General features: G+C 37.9%; 1 protein-coding gene and 1 non-coding gene across 2 annotated transcripts; both read right to left on the minus strand.

Annotated features, from left to right (window-relative positions):
- LOC112180118 (phosphopantothenate--cysteine ligase 2) lies at positions 1–4,021 on the minus strand. The gene is made up of 10 exons (XM_024318624.2): positions 3,891–4,021; positions 3,366–3,525; positions 3,129–3,252; positions 3,006–3,050; positions 2,812–2,897; positions 1,942–1,994; positions 1,727–1,786; positions 1,513–1,614; positions 1,131–1,250; positions 1–625 (listed from the first exon to the last, which is right to left on the minus strand). The coding sequence occupies exons 2-10, from the start codon at positions 3,511–3,513 to the stop codon at positions 386–388; spliced, it is 978 nt and encodes a 325-aa protein (XP_024174392.1). The 5' UTR covers positions 3,514–3,525; positions 3,891–4,021; the 3' UTR covers positions 1–385.
- A 97-nt stretch (positions 4,022–4,118) lies between these two features.
- TRNAW-CCA lies at positions 4,119–4,190 on the minus strand. The gene has a single exon. It is a non-coding gene; the product is annotated as a tRNA-Trp (tRNA).
- Between the last annotated feature and the right edge of the window lie 11,083 nt (positions 4,191–15,273).

The following is a 15,273-nucleotide window of genomic DNA, read 5'->3' on the forward strand; positions in this document are numbered from 1 at the left end:
TAATCCAAAGGGAATTCCATACTCACAGTCACATAGAACTCTTACAAAGATCAAACCACTTTAATAGCCGGTTGAGTAGCAATGATAGAGTTTTCTGAGCCAAATTGTTTCTGAAATCTCTTCCATGGAGACAATAAGACTAGAGCGTTATTCACTGAAACTTTACAGTTCCATGACATACCAGAGAGATAATATTTTCCTTATCTCCCCTCCAATGTGTGATATAGTAAACAAAGATCTGATTGCTGCCAACAGCAAATTTTGTGTAAGTTCAGAGATAAAAACTATATTTCTCCAAGGCCGATGACATAGTCCACAAATTAGTAGGCAATCTTAGCCCGAAAGAGAACTATATTGTTACACCTTCAGATGAAATCAGTCTTGATCATAGATCAGAATTCTCAACATAGGCTGAATGCCTCTCCACAAGAAGCTCAACCAGGGGGCTCTCCACATCATCAACACTCAGAGACTTGTTTCGGCGAACTGAAATCTTTTCATTGCTGGTGACAACTACAACCTCTTCCTTTCGGCTCAAAAGCTCATTGGCTACAACCATATGCATCTTGTACTTCCAAAGAGCCATATCAGCTTTCTCTAACAGGATCTTTGAATCTGTTTCTAGCTGTTCAGGCATGTCATAGGTTTTTAATCACCAAGAAATAATACTGCATCACGTTAGTTGGGGCAATTTACCCTCAAACTCTTGTGGGAACCAAAAATTAAACATTAATACATTAAAGAAAGTAAAGGAGTCTTGACAGTTTGTAGTAGATATACAACTGCATCATAACAAGTGCAGTGAGACATATAGGTCCCCTTTATTTGAGACACAAGCCATAATGGAAAACGATTTCCTGTCTAAACCTACCCAAGTTTTCCTATTTCCCCAATTGAGAATACGAAAAATGGAAGTCTGAAACACTGAGGTGAGAACTATAACGAATGATACTCCCCCAACAAAGTATTGAAGTTATCATCAGGTTATTCAGCCACATCCAAAACTCTTCTGGATAGTATTAAGGAAAATAATTTTTCATCCACGTACAGTTATCATAACTCGTAAGAATATTAAACTTTGATAGATAGGATTAGCAGACTAGAAGAAAAGCAGAAGCTTCGTGTCTAACCTTGAATGATATGCAGAAGGCCATGGGGGCCCATTCTTTCCTCAGCACTAAGAGCATCTTTGGCACCTGAACAAGTCGCATATCCAATGGACCAGAGCCTGACTGAATTTTGTGTTCTGCCTGCATAAGCATTGTTTTTTGTTTTAAAGAAAATGAGATGTACACATGAAAGAACAATCTATGGAATCATTACATATCAGTGATATCACTCTTTAAAGACATGCTATGAAACTTCCAAGGATTACATATTTTGCCGCCGCAACATATTTAAGGAATACTGAGGTCAAAGGGAAGGGTTATGTTATCTACCTCTTGAGGTGTATAATGCAGCCATAAAACACAGTGAAAAGCACATAAACAAAAAACAGTTAGTAATCATTACCATGCTCTTCCAAGGGACGTAAAAGTCAGATACTGCTGCTGCAAGATATAGCATGGCATGTGGTCCAATACTTCGTATTGTAAATGCAACCATCTGCAACATCTGCTCATATGCCAAGACCAATTAGTCAAGGACATAAGATATCTAAAACTACCAGCCACTTAACAAAATGTGAAGTAATGCAGGCAACTTTAAGGTAGCCTATAAAGCTAACCTGGAGATACTCAAATATTGTTGTGAAGGGAAGTTTCAGCAAGAGGCCGTCTGCTACTGCCTACAATAAAATAAATAAATAACCATTTAGGATTCATTGTCACATAGTGCTACTATTTTGCTATTGCATTATATGCCAAGAGGAGAAAAAAGTCAATCTATGGACAACTATGTAAAGAAATTACTCAATGCAAGAAAAATAAAAGTGGTCCATACAGCATGAGTCTTAGTGATAGCACTCCTCACTGCTTGTGAATGGGACTGGTGTACTGTGAATATGAAACAAAGTTCTGTCATCTAAGCAGGAACTGTTTTACATATTCATGACATATGTAGTTATTCATATCATAAGATAATCATCAAAGGGTTATATAGTATTGCTAGTCAGATCAACTTTGACATCACAAGAAAGCAGCAAGAAAAGAAAAGACTCCTCCTGTATACCAAAAACTAGATCAGCACCTAAAACAATAACTCAGATAGTCAAGCATTGTAAGGCCGATTTAAATAGTTTAACCTCTCAACCTTTAGTATCATAACATTCCACCATCCTCCAAATACTGACATCCTCTCTGCCTACTCTTCTCTTCAGTTCACCCATATACCAGTATCTATGACTTGGCACTATGCAAAACATATACCGGTGCATACAAATTAAATATCTACTAAGCTACTTAAGGAAATTGAACCTGGATGTGGTGGAACCAATTATTAAGAAATAGACAATACTACTGAAGTGTTGAGCTGTCAATGAGTGAAAAGCTTCATTACTTCAGCAAAATGTTTCTGTTAATTAGGCCATGAAAATTAAGTTTCTGAATTCTGAGTAATTATGTACCCACTGCACAAAGGTCTCATTTTTTTTATGGCATGCGGTGGCCTTTATCAAGTTAGAGGTGTTTTGCAATTATGTAGTTTAACTGCTATGTCACAAATCCATGTATCATTTTGTCATACTCAAACTTGAGAGCTGGAAACATAAATTAACATTTGACTAATCATGTGTATTTCTATTACAAGTATAAGAAGAGAACAAGAAGAGAACATATATAACCATACAAGTACAGTAAATAACTAAATACAGACCTTGAATGTTTGACTCATCCAAAATTTCCAGACATTCAAGTAACGGATCATCGGGAAGAGATCTGCAATATGGTTGGCAGGTTCCCCTGCATAACATTTGCGGATAAATAATTATAAGAAATACGGTTCTCTTGTACCATTTAAAATTGTTGAAACGAATAGATCATATATAAGGTGATAGAAACCATCATTACCTCCGATAAAGAAAGATAACAGCATAGCCTGCCTTCAAAAAGTACCTGTGATATTATCAGACAACTCCTATCAATATCCTATATATTAAATATGACAAATTCAGTGATTTTAAGGTGGTATACTCTGTGGAAGCTGCTCCTCTGTGACCTGAGCTGAAGTTGTCAATGTAGCGCACACATCGTTGCTCCAGAGGAACCGTGGTACCACCAGAGGTTACACAAACCACCCTCCTAGCTCCTCCATTTCCTATAATTTATATTAATCAATCAAAAACCAACCTGGAAAATGAAGGAAAAGGGAACTAAGGTTTCAAAGAATTGGAAAATATCAAAAAAAAATGAAAAAAAAGGTGAACGTGCCAGAAGGTTGCGAATTCTTCTTAACAAATGCCTCAAGTTTTTCACTCACGTCATCCCTGTTCTTTAAAGGAGGAGCTGAGTCATAAAAGGATTTGATTTCTGCATCCAGCACTTGTTTAGGAATTTCTAACCCATCTGTTAGAGCCATTTTGAAACTTGCCTGCAGCCAAAGAATTACTAAACTAAAATTTCCAACTTTATACACTTTCACATTATATAAATAAACTTAACCATCTCTATCTAAGAGTACAAATAATTTCAGAAACCCAATCATATGATTCATAATTAATTAAGAAACCCAATAAAAAGAACAAAACTTTGAATAGCAGATTACTAGATTACAGCTAAATTAATCGTCTTTAGCCATAAAAATTACAAATTTCATTGGGTAGCATAAGAATTCATCTACGAGTTTATATAAGGAAAAACAAGAGCGGTGGAAATTTGCATTTGATTCATAACAATGTGATGGCAGACTAGAAAATAACAAAAAGCAGAGCTGGAAAATCAATTAGAAATCGAAACCTGTAGATGAAGAGCAGCTTAAGAATTGGGTTTTCTGGAATTAGAAGGTGAGGAGAAAAAGTGTGAACTGCTGGCTTATTTATAGCTTCTTTTTTTTTTTTTTTAATAATAAAAATGAGAATGGAGCCCGCCAAAGTTGACGGCGCCGACTCGATCAATTTAATTGCTTCGTTGCGCCGTCGTGATTCTGGTAAAAAGTAACAAATGCTATAATTAAAAAGCGGGAATTGAACCCGACGTGAATCGAACACGCAACCTTCTGATCTGGAGTCAGACGCGCTACCATTGCGCCACGGATCCTGTTGTTCAATATATGCAATTAATTTTTATATAAATAATTTTGATACGTTGAGAAAGACGTTAGGCATTCCTTAAGTGTTAAAAATGGTGGATCAACAAAAAAAAACATATCTAATCATAGGTCTTATCGCACCGCTAGGAAGAATTTGGGTTCTTTCAGCTTTCGTTGCGTTTTATTTGGTTTTGATTCGTTGCGTGTAGTTTTGGAGGAACTATGTAAGTCGAGACCAGTGATTTTGTATGTGCTGCCCTATACAGGCCTTCATCAAAAAGATTGATTTATGTATTTTTAGCGTCCAAGTTCAAACTGGCCCACCAACACGGCGGTGTGGTTGTTGTGCAGCCGTTGCTTATTGCTCTGTACGTATCTCAACAGGTGCAGTACCTAATTGATCATACGGCTATTTCTTCGTTTCAGTTAGTAACTCAGTTGTAATCCAGAGCCCATCTGCTTGAAATTTTCAGCAAAGGTTTTATCTTTCATTTAATATAGCAATAGAAATGGTGTTTGAAATAATAGTGGGAGGGAGAAAGGTGTTAATTTCTAATGTTGATTGGCTTGATATCACAAGAAAGAAGAAACTTTCTGATAATGGGTTTATGAGGGTTTCAGTATTAGTGCATTTGTCATGTTGTACATTGTAGTTACAGATACTGAGTTTACCGCAGTAGCTATGTGTATGTCGTTGCTCTTGAGTGCCATAAGTCTTAAGTCTCCTAATCTTGCTCAACCCCAGTGCTTTTTTAATATTGTTTACAAGGAGACATTTTTATCTAATTATAGTTGACATGTTTTTCTCTTGGACGTAAGTTGGTTTCTGATTATCGTTTTCCTCCTAGATTTTGCATTGGTGTGATCCACAAAGAAGAGTGCGAAAGGTTAGAAGAACAAATGGAGCAGATAGATATCTTGAATGAGTTTCCTTCCACTTTTTTCTGAAGAAATTTTCAATTAAAGATGATTGATTTTGAGCAATTGATAGAAAGAAAGCAATTGATAATGATCTAGGGATGGTGCTTAATTCTTTGGCGTTTACTTCTTTCCTTACAAGAGTTATAACTCTGCATGGAGATCTTATAATCTTTCTTTTAGGAGAATCTAACCGCTGATTCAGCCTAATCCTAATCGTAATTATAGGAAGCATCATGAGTGACATGAAGCGTTTTAATTCCTTGTCGTTTTAATTTTGCTCAAATCTTACTTCTTTCCTTATAACTCTTTATAAAGATTGCATTGAGATCTTATAATATTTTTTTGTTTGTTAGGAGAATATTATCATGTTAAAAAAAATTACAAATAACTTCTGAGGGTAGATTTTTCCCTTTTTGTTTTTGGAAATAATCAATGTCGGTTTTATATTTGCAGGGAAGAGTCGGTTTAAGACCAAACCAAAAAACAAAAACTCTTAGGCCTTGTTTGGTTCACGGAAAGGAAAGTAATTCTTTTGTCTTTCCTATGGGAAGAGAAATGAAATTTCCTAACAACTTTCCATTCCGATGTTTGGTAACATAAGGAAAGTTATCAGGAAAGTTGTTAAAAGTTTGTCAATAATGTAATAAAATAATATGTTGTGAGTAATAAATGCAAGGAAAGAAGAGGGGAAAGTGATTCATTTGAGATTTGGAAGGAACCACTTTCCCCCTTATTTTCCCTTCCTTCAGGAAACGATTTCCTTTCCTTTTGCATCCCAAACACAGGAAATGAAACTTGTTCCTTTCCTGATGCTTCCTTTCCACGAACCAAACGTGGCCTTATATAAAGCCCCTACCTTGCACCAGATTTCACAATTCTCTTGCACACAGTTCTCTCGCACCTTTTGAGGATCAGTCTCTCGTTTCTGACATCCAATGGCCGACGAGCAGAAGCAACGCGTCGTTCTCAATCCCACCGATTGCGACCTAGGTATGTAAATTTCTTTAGATTTTGATAATGGTAGTGCGAAACCCTAACTCTAATTCATCCATGCATGCATAATTTGGTCTCTGTGATTTGCGAGAGTTCAAAAATCAAAACCTTTTTTGCTTTGGAAAAGCTTTCCCAATATCGTAAACCTCTTTGCTTTCCTTTGTGTCCGACTGAGGACGACGACGACCTATTTAGTCTTTGTAATTGAGAACCGACCGGGGTTTTAGGGTTTTAGTTGCCTTTAGTTGTATATGGAGGCGAACTTGATTTGCTTTAATCTGGGCTCGTGCTATATGAAGCTCAACAACTTATATGACTCTAAAAGTTTCGAATGAAATTGAAAGGATGTGCTTTAAAGTTGATTCAATAATTCATAGCTAGTGAGTTGAATTAGTCAAAATATGAAATGAAAAGGAAGAGATATTTGTGAGTGATGAATTTCCTCATATTGATTCAATGGTGTAAATGGGGTTATATATACAAGCCCTACACTACTACATTACACATCTTGATCTCCAAGTAAACTTGTTCTTCAAGTGTACTTTTCCTCCAAGTTTCCCTCTTCAACAGGATTATATGCAAGCAAACTTGTTCTACACAACATACTCCCCCTCAAGTTGGCGCATAAATGTCACGAAGACCCAACTTGCCTAGTGAGTCATGGAACAACTTGCTAGATACAGCTTTGGTAAGTATATCCGCTAATTGCTCCTCGGTTTGAACAAAAGGAAATGAGATTAACTTTGCATCCAGCTTTTCCTTAATGAAGTGTCGATCAACTTCCACATGTTTCGTTCGGTCATGTTGTACAGGATTATGTGATATGTCAATAGCTGCTTTGTTATCACAGTACAATTGCATTGCTTACTTAGGCTTAAAACCCAAATCTCGAAGTAAATTTTGTAGCCATAGAAGTTCACACACTCCATGTGCCATACCTCTATATTCAGCTTCAGCACTTGACCTTGCAACAACCTTTTGCTTCTTACTTCTCCAGGTAACAAGGTTTCCACCCACAAAGGTGAAGTACCCAGATGTAGACTTCCTGTTTGTGATAGAACCAGCCCAATCTGCATCTGTATATCCACTAACATCGAGGTGCTAGCATTTAGAAAACATTAAACCTTTTCCTAGTGCTGACTTTAAGTACCTCAAGATTCTTATCACTTCCTCCAGATGTCGTTCACTTGGATTATGCATAAACTGACTCACAACACTGAATGCATAAGCAACATCAGGTCTAGTGTGTGACAAATATATCAGGCGTCCCACTAACCTCCGATATCTTGGTTTATTAGTTGGAACATGATCAAGATATTCTACTAGTTTGTGATTTTGCTCTATTGGAGTGTCAATTAGAGAACAATCCAACATACCTGTCTCTGCCAAGATATCCAACACATACTTTCGCTGACATAAGAAGAAGCCATCTCTTCCCCTGGCTACCTCAATCCCCATGAAGTACTTCAAATCTCCCAAATTCTTCATCTCAAACTCAGAAGCCAACTTATTCTGAAGACTTTCAATTTCTACCAAGTCATCCCTTGTTATTATCATATCATCCACCTATATAATAAGCACAGTTACCTTCCCATTTTGGTGCTTTAAGAATAAGGTGTGGTCTGAATTGCTCTACTTGTATCCAAAGCATCTCATGGACTGAGTGAATCTGCCAAACCATGCTCAGGGTGACCGTTTAAATCCATAAAGGGATTTCTTCAATCTGCAAACAACATTATCATGTGTATCTGATGCAAATACAGGAGGAAGACCCATGTATACTTCTTCAGTTAACTCCCCATGAAGGAAAGCATTTTTTACATCAAATTGATGAAGAGGCCAATTTAGATTAGCTGCAAGTGACAACAATACCCGAACAGTATTCATCTTGGCTACTGGAGCAAAAGTCTCATCATAGTCAATCCCATATGTTTGAGTGAACCCCTTAGCCACCATCCTCGCCTTATTCCTACTTACTGTGCCATCTGCATTATGTTTGACAGTGAAAATCCATCTATACCCAACAATCTTTTTACCACGAGAAAGTGGTACAAGTTCCCATGTGTGATTCTTTTCTAATGCCTCCATTTCTTCCTCCATTGCCTGGGCCCACTTTGGGTCTCCCAAAGCCTCCTGCACTTTGTTCAGAACAGATATAGAGGATATTTGATTCATAAATGATGCATGAGGTTTAGATAACCTATGGTGTGACACAAAGGTAGCTACTGGATAATTGGCTTTAGCAGTTATGGAAGGTTCATACTATTTGCTGGTTGACCACGGGTAGTCCTACTAGGTAACACATATGTAGAAGATACAGACTCTATAGGGTTACCAGGTGAAGATATTGGACATACCTGAGATGGAGCTTCTTGACCAAAAAGTTCAGCGTTAGGGGGTGAAGTATCAGATAAGGGGGAAGCTGCAATAGAGTCCTCTTCAGAAATCGACTGGTCAAGAATTTCCTTCGATTAGTCTAGTACACTTCTGCCCATTTCGCCGGTTTCTTCATTCGACTGGTCGATTTGAGAAATTTGACTAGTCAACTTCGGGATGTCAGTACTCTCTTCTTCTGCGTCTTTATTCATCTTCAACTTTCCACCAACAAACATCTCTTCAAAAAACTCATTCTCCCCCTGAAGAGTGGTGTTGTTAGGGGAGAAATAACACATATCTTCATAAAATGACGCGTCCATGGTGACATAGAACTTTTGTGTAGGTGGGTGATAGCATTTATAGCCTTTCTGATGAGAACCATAACCTACAAAGACGCATTTGAGAGCTTGGGCATCCAACTTTGACCTCTGATTTTTTGGGTATATGGACAAAGGCAACACAACCAAAGACACGAGCGGCAAGATTATGGAAGGAAGGAATAGAGATGGGTTTATGCCTCATCATCTAGCCCTTCGGCCCTAAGCCCGCCCTAGGCCCTCCCGGCCCGGCCCTTGCATTAGGGCGGGCCGGCTCTACCCTTTCTCAAATAGGGTAGGGTAAGGGTCATGCAAATGAAGCCCGACCCTTTAAGCCCGTCCAATTAAGCCCTAATAATTTTCTATTTTTTGAATATGTTTCTCTTTAGTCTATAACATACAACTTATCTCTTTTTTGTAATTGATTTCCTAAGCTTTATTTTCTTTAATTTTTGTTTCCTTTGTTAAACAACAATTAATTTTGGGAGGTTTAGAGAGATAGTTAATTGAATATAACTATCTTAACTAATATTTATAAATGTTATTTATAAGTTAATTCCAATATATATATTTATATTAAATATGATCAACAAAAAATAATGAGTCTTGTATTACATATATAATTAACCATTGAGCCACATTTTGAGATAAAAAATAAAAATAATATATTTCTTTTTGTTAAACAAATTAAGGCCCATTTCGGCCCTATTTGGCCCTATTCGGAAGGCCGACCCTACCAGACCCGGCCCTTTCTGCCCTAGTGGCTATGGGCCTTTAGGGCGGGTAAGGGCTAGCATATTTAAGCCTCGGCCTGACCCTACCTGGCCCTAAATTTTATTGACTTTGACTAGGCCCGACCCTAAGCCCTAAAATTTAGGGTAGGGCCGGCCCTAGCCCGACCCATGATGACCCCTACAAGGGTTGACAGGACTTCAAAGGGAATACGCCCCTGAAGAACACGGGAAGGAAGACAATTAATAAGATATGAGGCAGTCTGAACAGCCTCACCCCAAAGATACTTGGGCATGTGAGCACCAAATAGCAATGCTCGTGCTATGTCTAGAAGATGACGATTTTTACGCTCAGGTACACCATTTTGTTCAGGTGTTTGAGGACAAAGTGGTTTGATAGATTATACCTTTTTCTTGGAAATATTCCTGCAAATCACGATTAACAAACTCCCCCCCATTATCAGAACGAAAAACTTTCATACGACCATTGAACTGTGTTTGAATCAATTTTTGAAAGGCTTGAAAAGCAGAAAATACAGCATCCTTAGATTTAAGCAATGCTACCCATGATAATCGAGTGCAATCATCAATAAACAAGACAAAATAACGCATTCCAGAAATAGTGGGTTCTCTAGAAGGTCCCCACACATCAGAGTGAATAATCTCAAAAGGCATAGAACTTTTATTAGAAAGACTCAATGGGTAGTTGACTCTATGGCTTTTCGCCAAAACACAAGTTTCACAATGTAAGGACGACTCATCAATTCCAACAAATAAAGAGGGCATAGCTTTACGCATTACACTGAATGAAGGATCCCCTAAGCGTCTATGCCATAACCAGACTTCATTAAGCTCTCTGGAAGTCAAAGTCAAAGCAACTGGGACATTCTTCCTTGGTCTCTCCTAGGCATAAGCTTCATCCAGATGAAACAGTCTCCCCCTCATATACCCCTTGCCAATGACTTCCCTAGTCAGAAGATCCTGAAACATCACATACATGGGAAAAAAATGTCACAGAGCACAAGGATTGAGTATTCAATTGGGGAATTGAGATTAAGTGGTGAGACAAGTCTGGTACATACAATACATCATGCAATACTAAGGTAGGTGTGACTCTTATGGACCCAATACGTAAGACAGAAATGATTCACCATTGGCATTTGTAACATATGACACATTAGGTGTGGATAAGGTAATGAAATACTTTTTATCATAGGTCATATGATCTGAAGCACCAGTGTCAATAATCCAAGTATCTGAACCTACAAAGTTAGAAATTTTTAAATCCATACCAATCTTTCCAATACCTCTAGCAACCATTGAGACTGAGGGATGGCCATCACTGCCTGTGGTATGATCTTGCCCAACGACTCCAAAGTACTCTAAACTCTGAACAAGATGAACAACTGCCTTTCCTCTACCTCGAGCTTCAGTTGGTTTGGGTTTGCTGAAGTATCCAGCAGGGTACCCAACCAACTTATAACAAGTCTCCTTGGTGTGTCCATTCAGTTTGCAATGTTGACATACAGACCTGCTTGGAGAAGAACCCTGAGTCATGGGATGTAATCCTGATTGTGGTGTACTGAAGCCAGGAGGTGGACCTTGAGCCCGAGGGGGCTTAGCTTGGATTGTTAGGCTGGAGATTTCAGAATGAACTGCCTTTGTGCTACCTTGCTGAGACTCATCCTTGTGGATGTAGGTAAAAGCCTCAGTGAGGGAAGGAGGCTCTTGTCGACGCAACAACTTTCCCTTGACACTGTCATGTCTAGCATCTAATCCACTCAAAAACTGGTGCACACGCTCCAACTCCTTCTCCTTCTGGTACCAAGTAATATCCTTAGCATTCTTCAATTTGTTTGGTCGTCGTTGATCAATCTCGGCCCAAATGTTTTTCAGTTGGGTGTAGAACACTGAAACTGCTTGCCCATCCTGCTTCATCCTTGTTGCCTTGCACAACAATTCATTGATCTGGGAAAAATCAGATTCATTCAGATAGAGATCATTGAGCGTCTTGCAAACTTCTGCAGCAGTATCACACCCAATGATTAATTGGATCACCTTTTCAATCATGGCCTTGTACAGAATTGACAGTAGAAGTCCATCAGCATCTTCCCACTTGACATACTCTTCACTGTCCTCATTCGCCGGTGCCTTAATAGTACCGGTGACATAACCCATCTTATGGATTCCACGAAGGTGAATGGAAATCATCTTCTTCCATGTCCTATAATTCCCAGGTCCATTCAGTTTTGCTCCTCCGAATGAACCTGATGAAGAATCTGGGTTTTGAACTATGACTTCAACTTTTTGAATACCGGAATTGCTAGTATTCCCTCCTTCTAGAAGTGGAGCATCAGGGCCAGCCATTGGAATACCGACGAAAAAACAATTTGCAGCGGATTTGAGATAGAAGGTATGTTTGACAAGTTGAGAGGGATTAATCGACTAGTCAAGAAGTAGCAGTACTTCGTATGTCAAGAGAAAAAAAATCTTGTCCTTGGGTGTTGCCTATCGCGCAACCTTTCAGTAACTCCTTTTAATGCGACCAGATAAGGAGGGTTAAGATTTTGGTAGAGCAATACTCACTTTTCAACCTTTCGGTTAGCTTTCTCTTATTCGATCCTTGGCCTAGACATCGAATTAATTGGATGGACCTAGTGGTGTTGGGCGAGTAAGCTCGGCGTTACAAGGATAAAATTCACCTTCTAAAAGATAGAGAATAATCCTAACCTCCGAATTAGAGGAAGGAACAATCTTACCCCAGAGTGTGAGGAAAGAAGAATGAAGGAAAAACAAAGAGACAAAGTCCTCTCAGATCTTCTCTCTGATATCAAGTCAAAATATGAAATGGAAAGGAAGAGATATTTGTGAGTGATGAATTTCCTCATATTGATTCAATGGTGTAAATGGAGTTATATATACAAGCCCTACACTACTACATTACACATCTTGATCTCCAAGTAAACTTGTTCTCCAAGTGTACTTGTCCTCCAAGTTTCCTTCTTCTACAAGATTATATGCAAGCAAACTTGTTTTACACAACATGACTCACAAGTCTACAGTTTAAAACTTTAATGTCATTGTATTACAAAGTTCATATAGACAAGAGTTCAGAAGGGTTGATCCGAAAATGGAACCTCCGAATCTGTAAAAATGCCCTAAATCTTGTACACGATCAAATCACATGCCGGCTTGCTGAGATAAGCGGTTCATAGAAGTAAGTAACAAAGCTAGAGATTTCTTTCTGGACCTGAAACAAGGGTAAGAAGCTGTTGTAAGGCTTTGATTCAGCGTCGTGGAGTGTGTACATGTATTGCAGACTTTTTAAAATTGTATGGAGCAGATGCAGAAACATGAACAATCATATCACCTCTATCTAGTTCTACCCAATTCAAGATCATTTCTTTCAACTAATCCATTGATTGGTTGAAGTACCTTTATCGAATGCATAGGGGTTCATTTACATATGGATTCAGATACCTTTCTGAAAACAAGTCGCATATTTTTGAAGGATCACTTTGCCAATTTTGTAAATCATAAATTCATAATCAAAAGAAAGGAATGCTGCAGTGATTTAATTTAAGCCATGCCACATGTAGAAGAATGGTTCACAGCTTTTCCAGTGTGCAATACATTAATAAATCTAACACTTCCAGTACATTGATAAATCTAACACTTCCAATATATACCGTAATGAATATGCAATGATAAATCTAACACTTCCAATGAGGCAGCCAAATGAATATGCACAAAAATGAAAAGAAGCAGAATTTTTGGAATTGAGTTTTTTTAAAGTATTGAGGACTCTTACATCACTATCATTGGCTATATCCACCAATCCACTCAACACTCTTTCAGTCTTTCCAAGACTACCTGAGAAAGTAAGAATAAGAAGAAATTGCAAAAACCGATAATAAGTAGGTGTTAAGCGTTTGTTACCTTACCTACATTAATCCAGGTGCATATATACCTCAAACATGACTATGCTTCTTCTTTTCCTTTTAATTGTTCTTCCCTTAGTAGTTTCAACTTCATCTTCATATAATTACCTGTAATGCCATGAAGTAAATCTCAGCTGGTACAGGGGATAAACCATGAGTTAATTAGATCATATTTGGAAGCAACAATAAACTCTACTAATTAATACCGTTGAGACTACCATGAAACTTAATATTAATACTACTTTCTCACTGCTAAAATTGCATTTATAAGTTATAGAAAAGCAAATGTAGCATCATTCATGGATATCCTATCACTCTATCAGTAAAGCTCTACAAAAGAAGACTTTTGTGATGCTTCAGAACATTCATCACACGTGGTGTTTTCGCACTCTCTGTAGCTCACTTCAACAACCTTCACACTAGTGTTTCTGTCGCTCCAAGTAAAGACGAATCCTATAAACTAAACTGATAAAAATGAAAATGAATGAACGAAAAAGGATCTTTCAATATGGTGCCATCTGATCATTCTCTAGTCTCAGTCTCACCAGAGAGAGTTGACCTCCTTTTATACACACAGGGTGTCTTGAGTCTTAATGAGACAGAAAGAACTCACTAGATTGATAGTATTTCAGATTCTTTCACCGTTATTCACCAAGAGGGTAAGAGCAATATCTAATTTTTATGAAATGAAATTTCACACTTCAACAGCAGTTCCCCAACACTATGCTTTTCTAGTTCCCACCCGCAATATGATGCTACCTTTAAGTTTTAACTACAGTCATCACTATTTCCAACTGCTACATTTGAAACCAGTCGTACGCTCCCAATCCATTTCAGATACAAAGAAGTTATCTTTTTCGTTTGGTAATGGCTACTGATTCTTAGACTCCATACTGCACAGATGTAGAAGAAGCTGATAGCATTGGTGGATACTCTACTTATACTGTAAATCAATTCTTCATCTATCAATGAAATCAAATTTCTAGTTTACTGTGTACATGTACTGCAGCTTTCTAATATTTTCAAAATTTTACAGAAACATGAAAACAGAATCATACTCAAATTTGAGTCTATACTGACTGAAAGAAATATCTTTTGGCCAATTCAAACCCCATATCTTGCAACTATATGTATAAACTCTGATGTCTTCTTATATCTCCCTCCTCTTCATTTCATATCCCTTGGAACAAAGAAAAAAAATAAAAAAGAGAAGCATATCTGCAAAGTAGCAATCAAATTTTCATTTAAGGTTTTGACCTTTTTTTCACTATCTATTTGCAGTGATCACATAGATCAAGTGCGTACCACTTTCAGTAATGAGTAGATCCCCATATATACAAAGAGTGTGATGTTAACTAATTACAAAATCCCATATTGACAAAGAGTTCAGAACTGATGATCCAAATCAGTAAAAATTGCCCAAGTTCTATGTCCACTTATACGCAAAACCAAATCCTGTACACGATCAGATCACATGCCCGCTAGTGTGTGAGGCATTTAAGAGGTACCATAGCGGTTTCTTTCCTGACCTGAAACAAAAGTAGGAAAAGCTGCATTAAGGCTTCGATTCGGTATAGTTTAGTGTGTAGTGTATACATGTACTCTAAATTTTCTTGGGCACACGAGCAGTAGGGTCGATTCTGCAGCCGAAGACTGGTGTATTTGATTGTGTGGTGCCCATCCTCACGTTGAGACTGAATCTCGGTAAGCTCAAAGAAGATGAAGAAGAAGAACCCACTTCAGGGCTTGTTGAGGAAGAAGAAGAACCCACTTCAGGTCTTGGAGAAGAAGAGGAACCCAAATCAGGTCTTC

The sequence above is a fragment of the Rosa chinensis genome, chromosome 7 (assembly GCF_002994745.2).
Source record: "Rosa chinensis cultivar Old Blush chromosome 7, RchiOBHm-V2, whole genome shotgun sequence".
NCBI lineage: Eukaryota > Viridiplantae > Streptophyta > Magnoliopsida > Rosales > Rosaceae > Rosa > Rosa chinensis.

Coding starts and splice junctions, on each gene's coding strand:
- LOC112180118 (XM_024318624.2), bottom strand. CDS start 3,513: ATGGCTCTAACAGATGGGTTAGAAATTCCTAAACAAGTGCTGGATGCA. Junction 1,995..2,811: donor GGATGAGTCAAACATTCAAG/GTCTGTATTTAG, acceptor TCATATTCACAG/TACACCAGTCCCATTCACAA. Junction 1,615..1,726: donor CAATATTTGAGTATCTCCAG/GTTAGCTTTATA, acceptor GCATATGAGCAG/ATGTTGCAGATGGTTGCATT.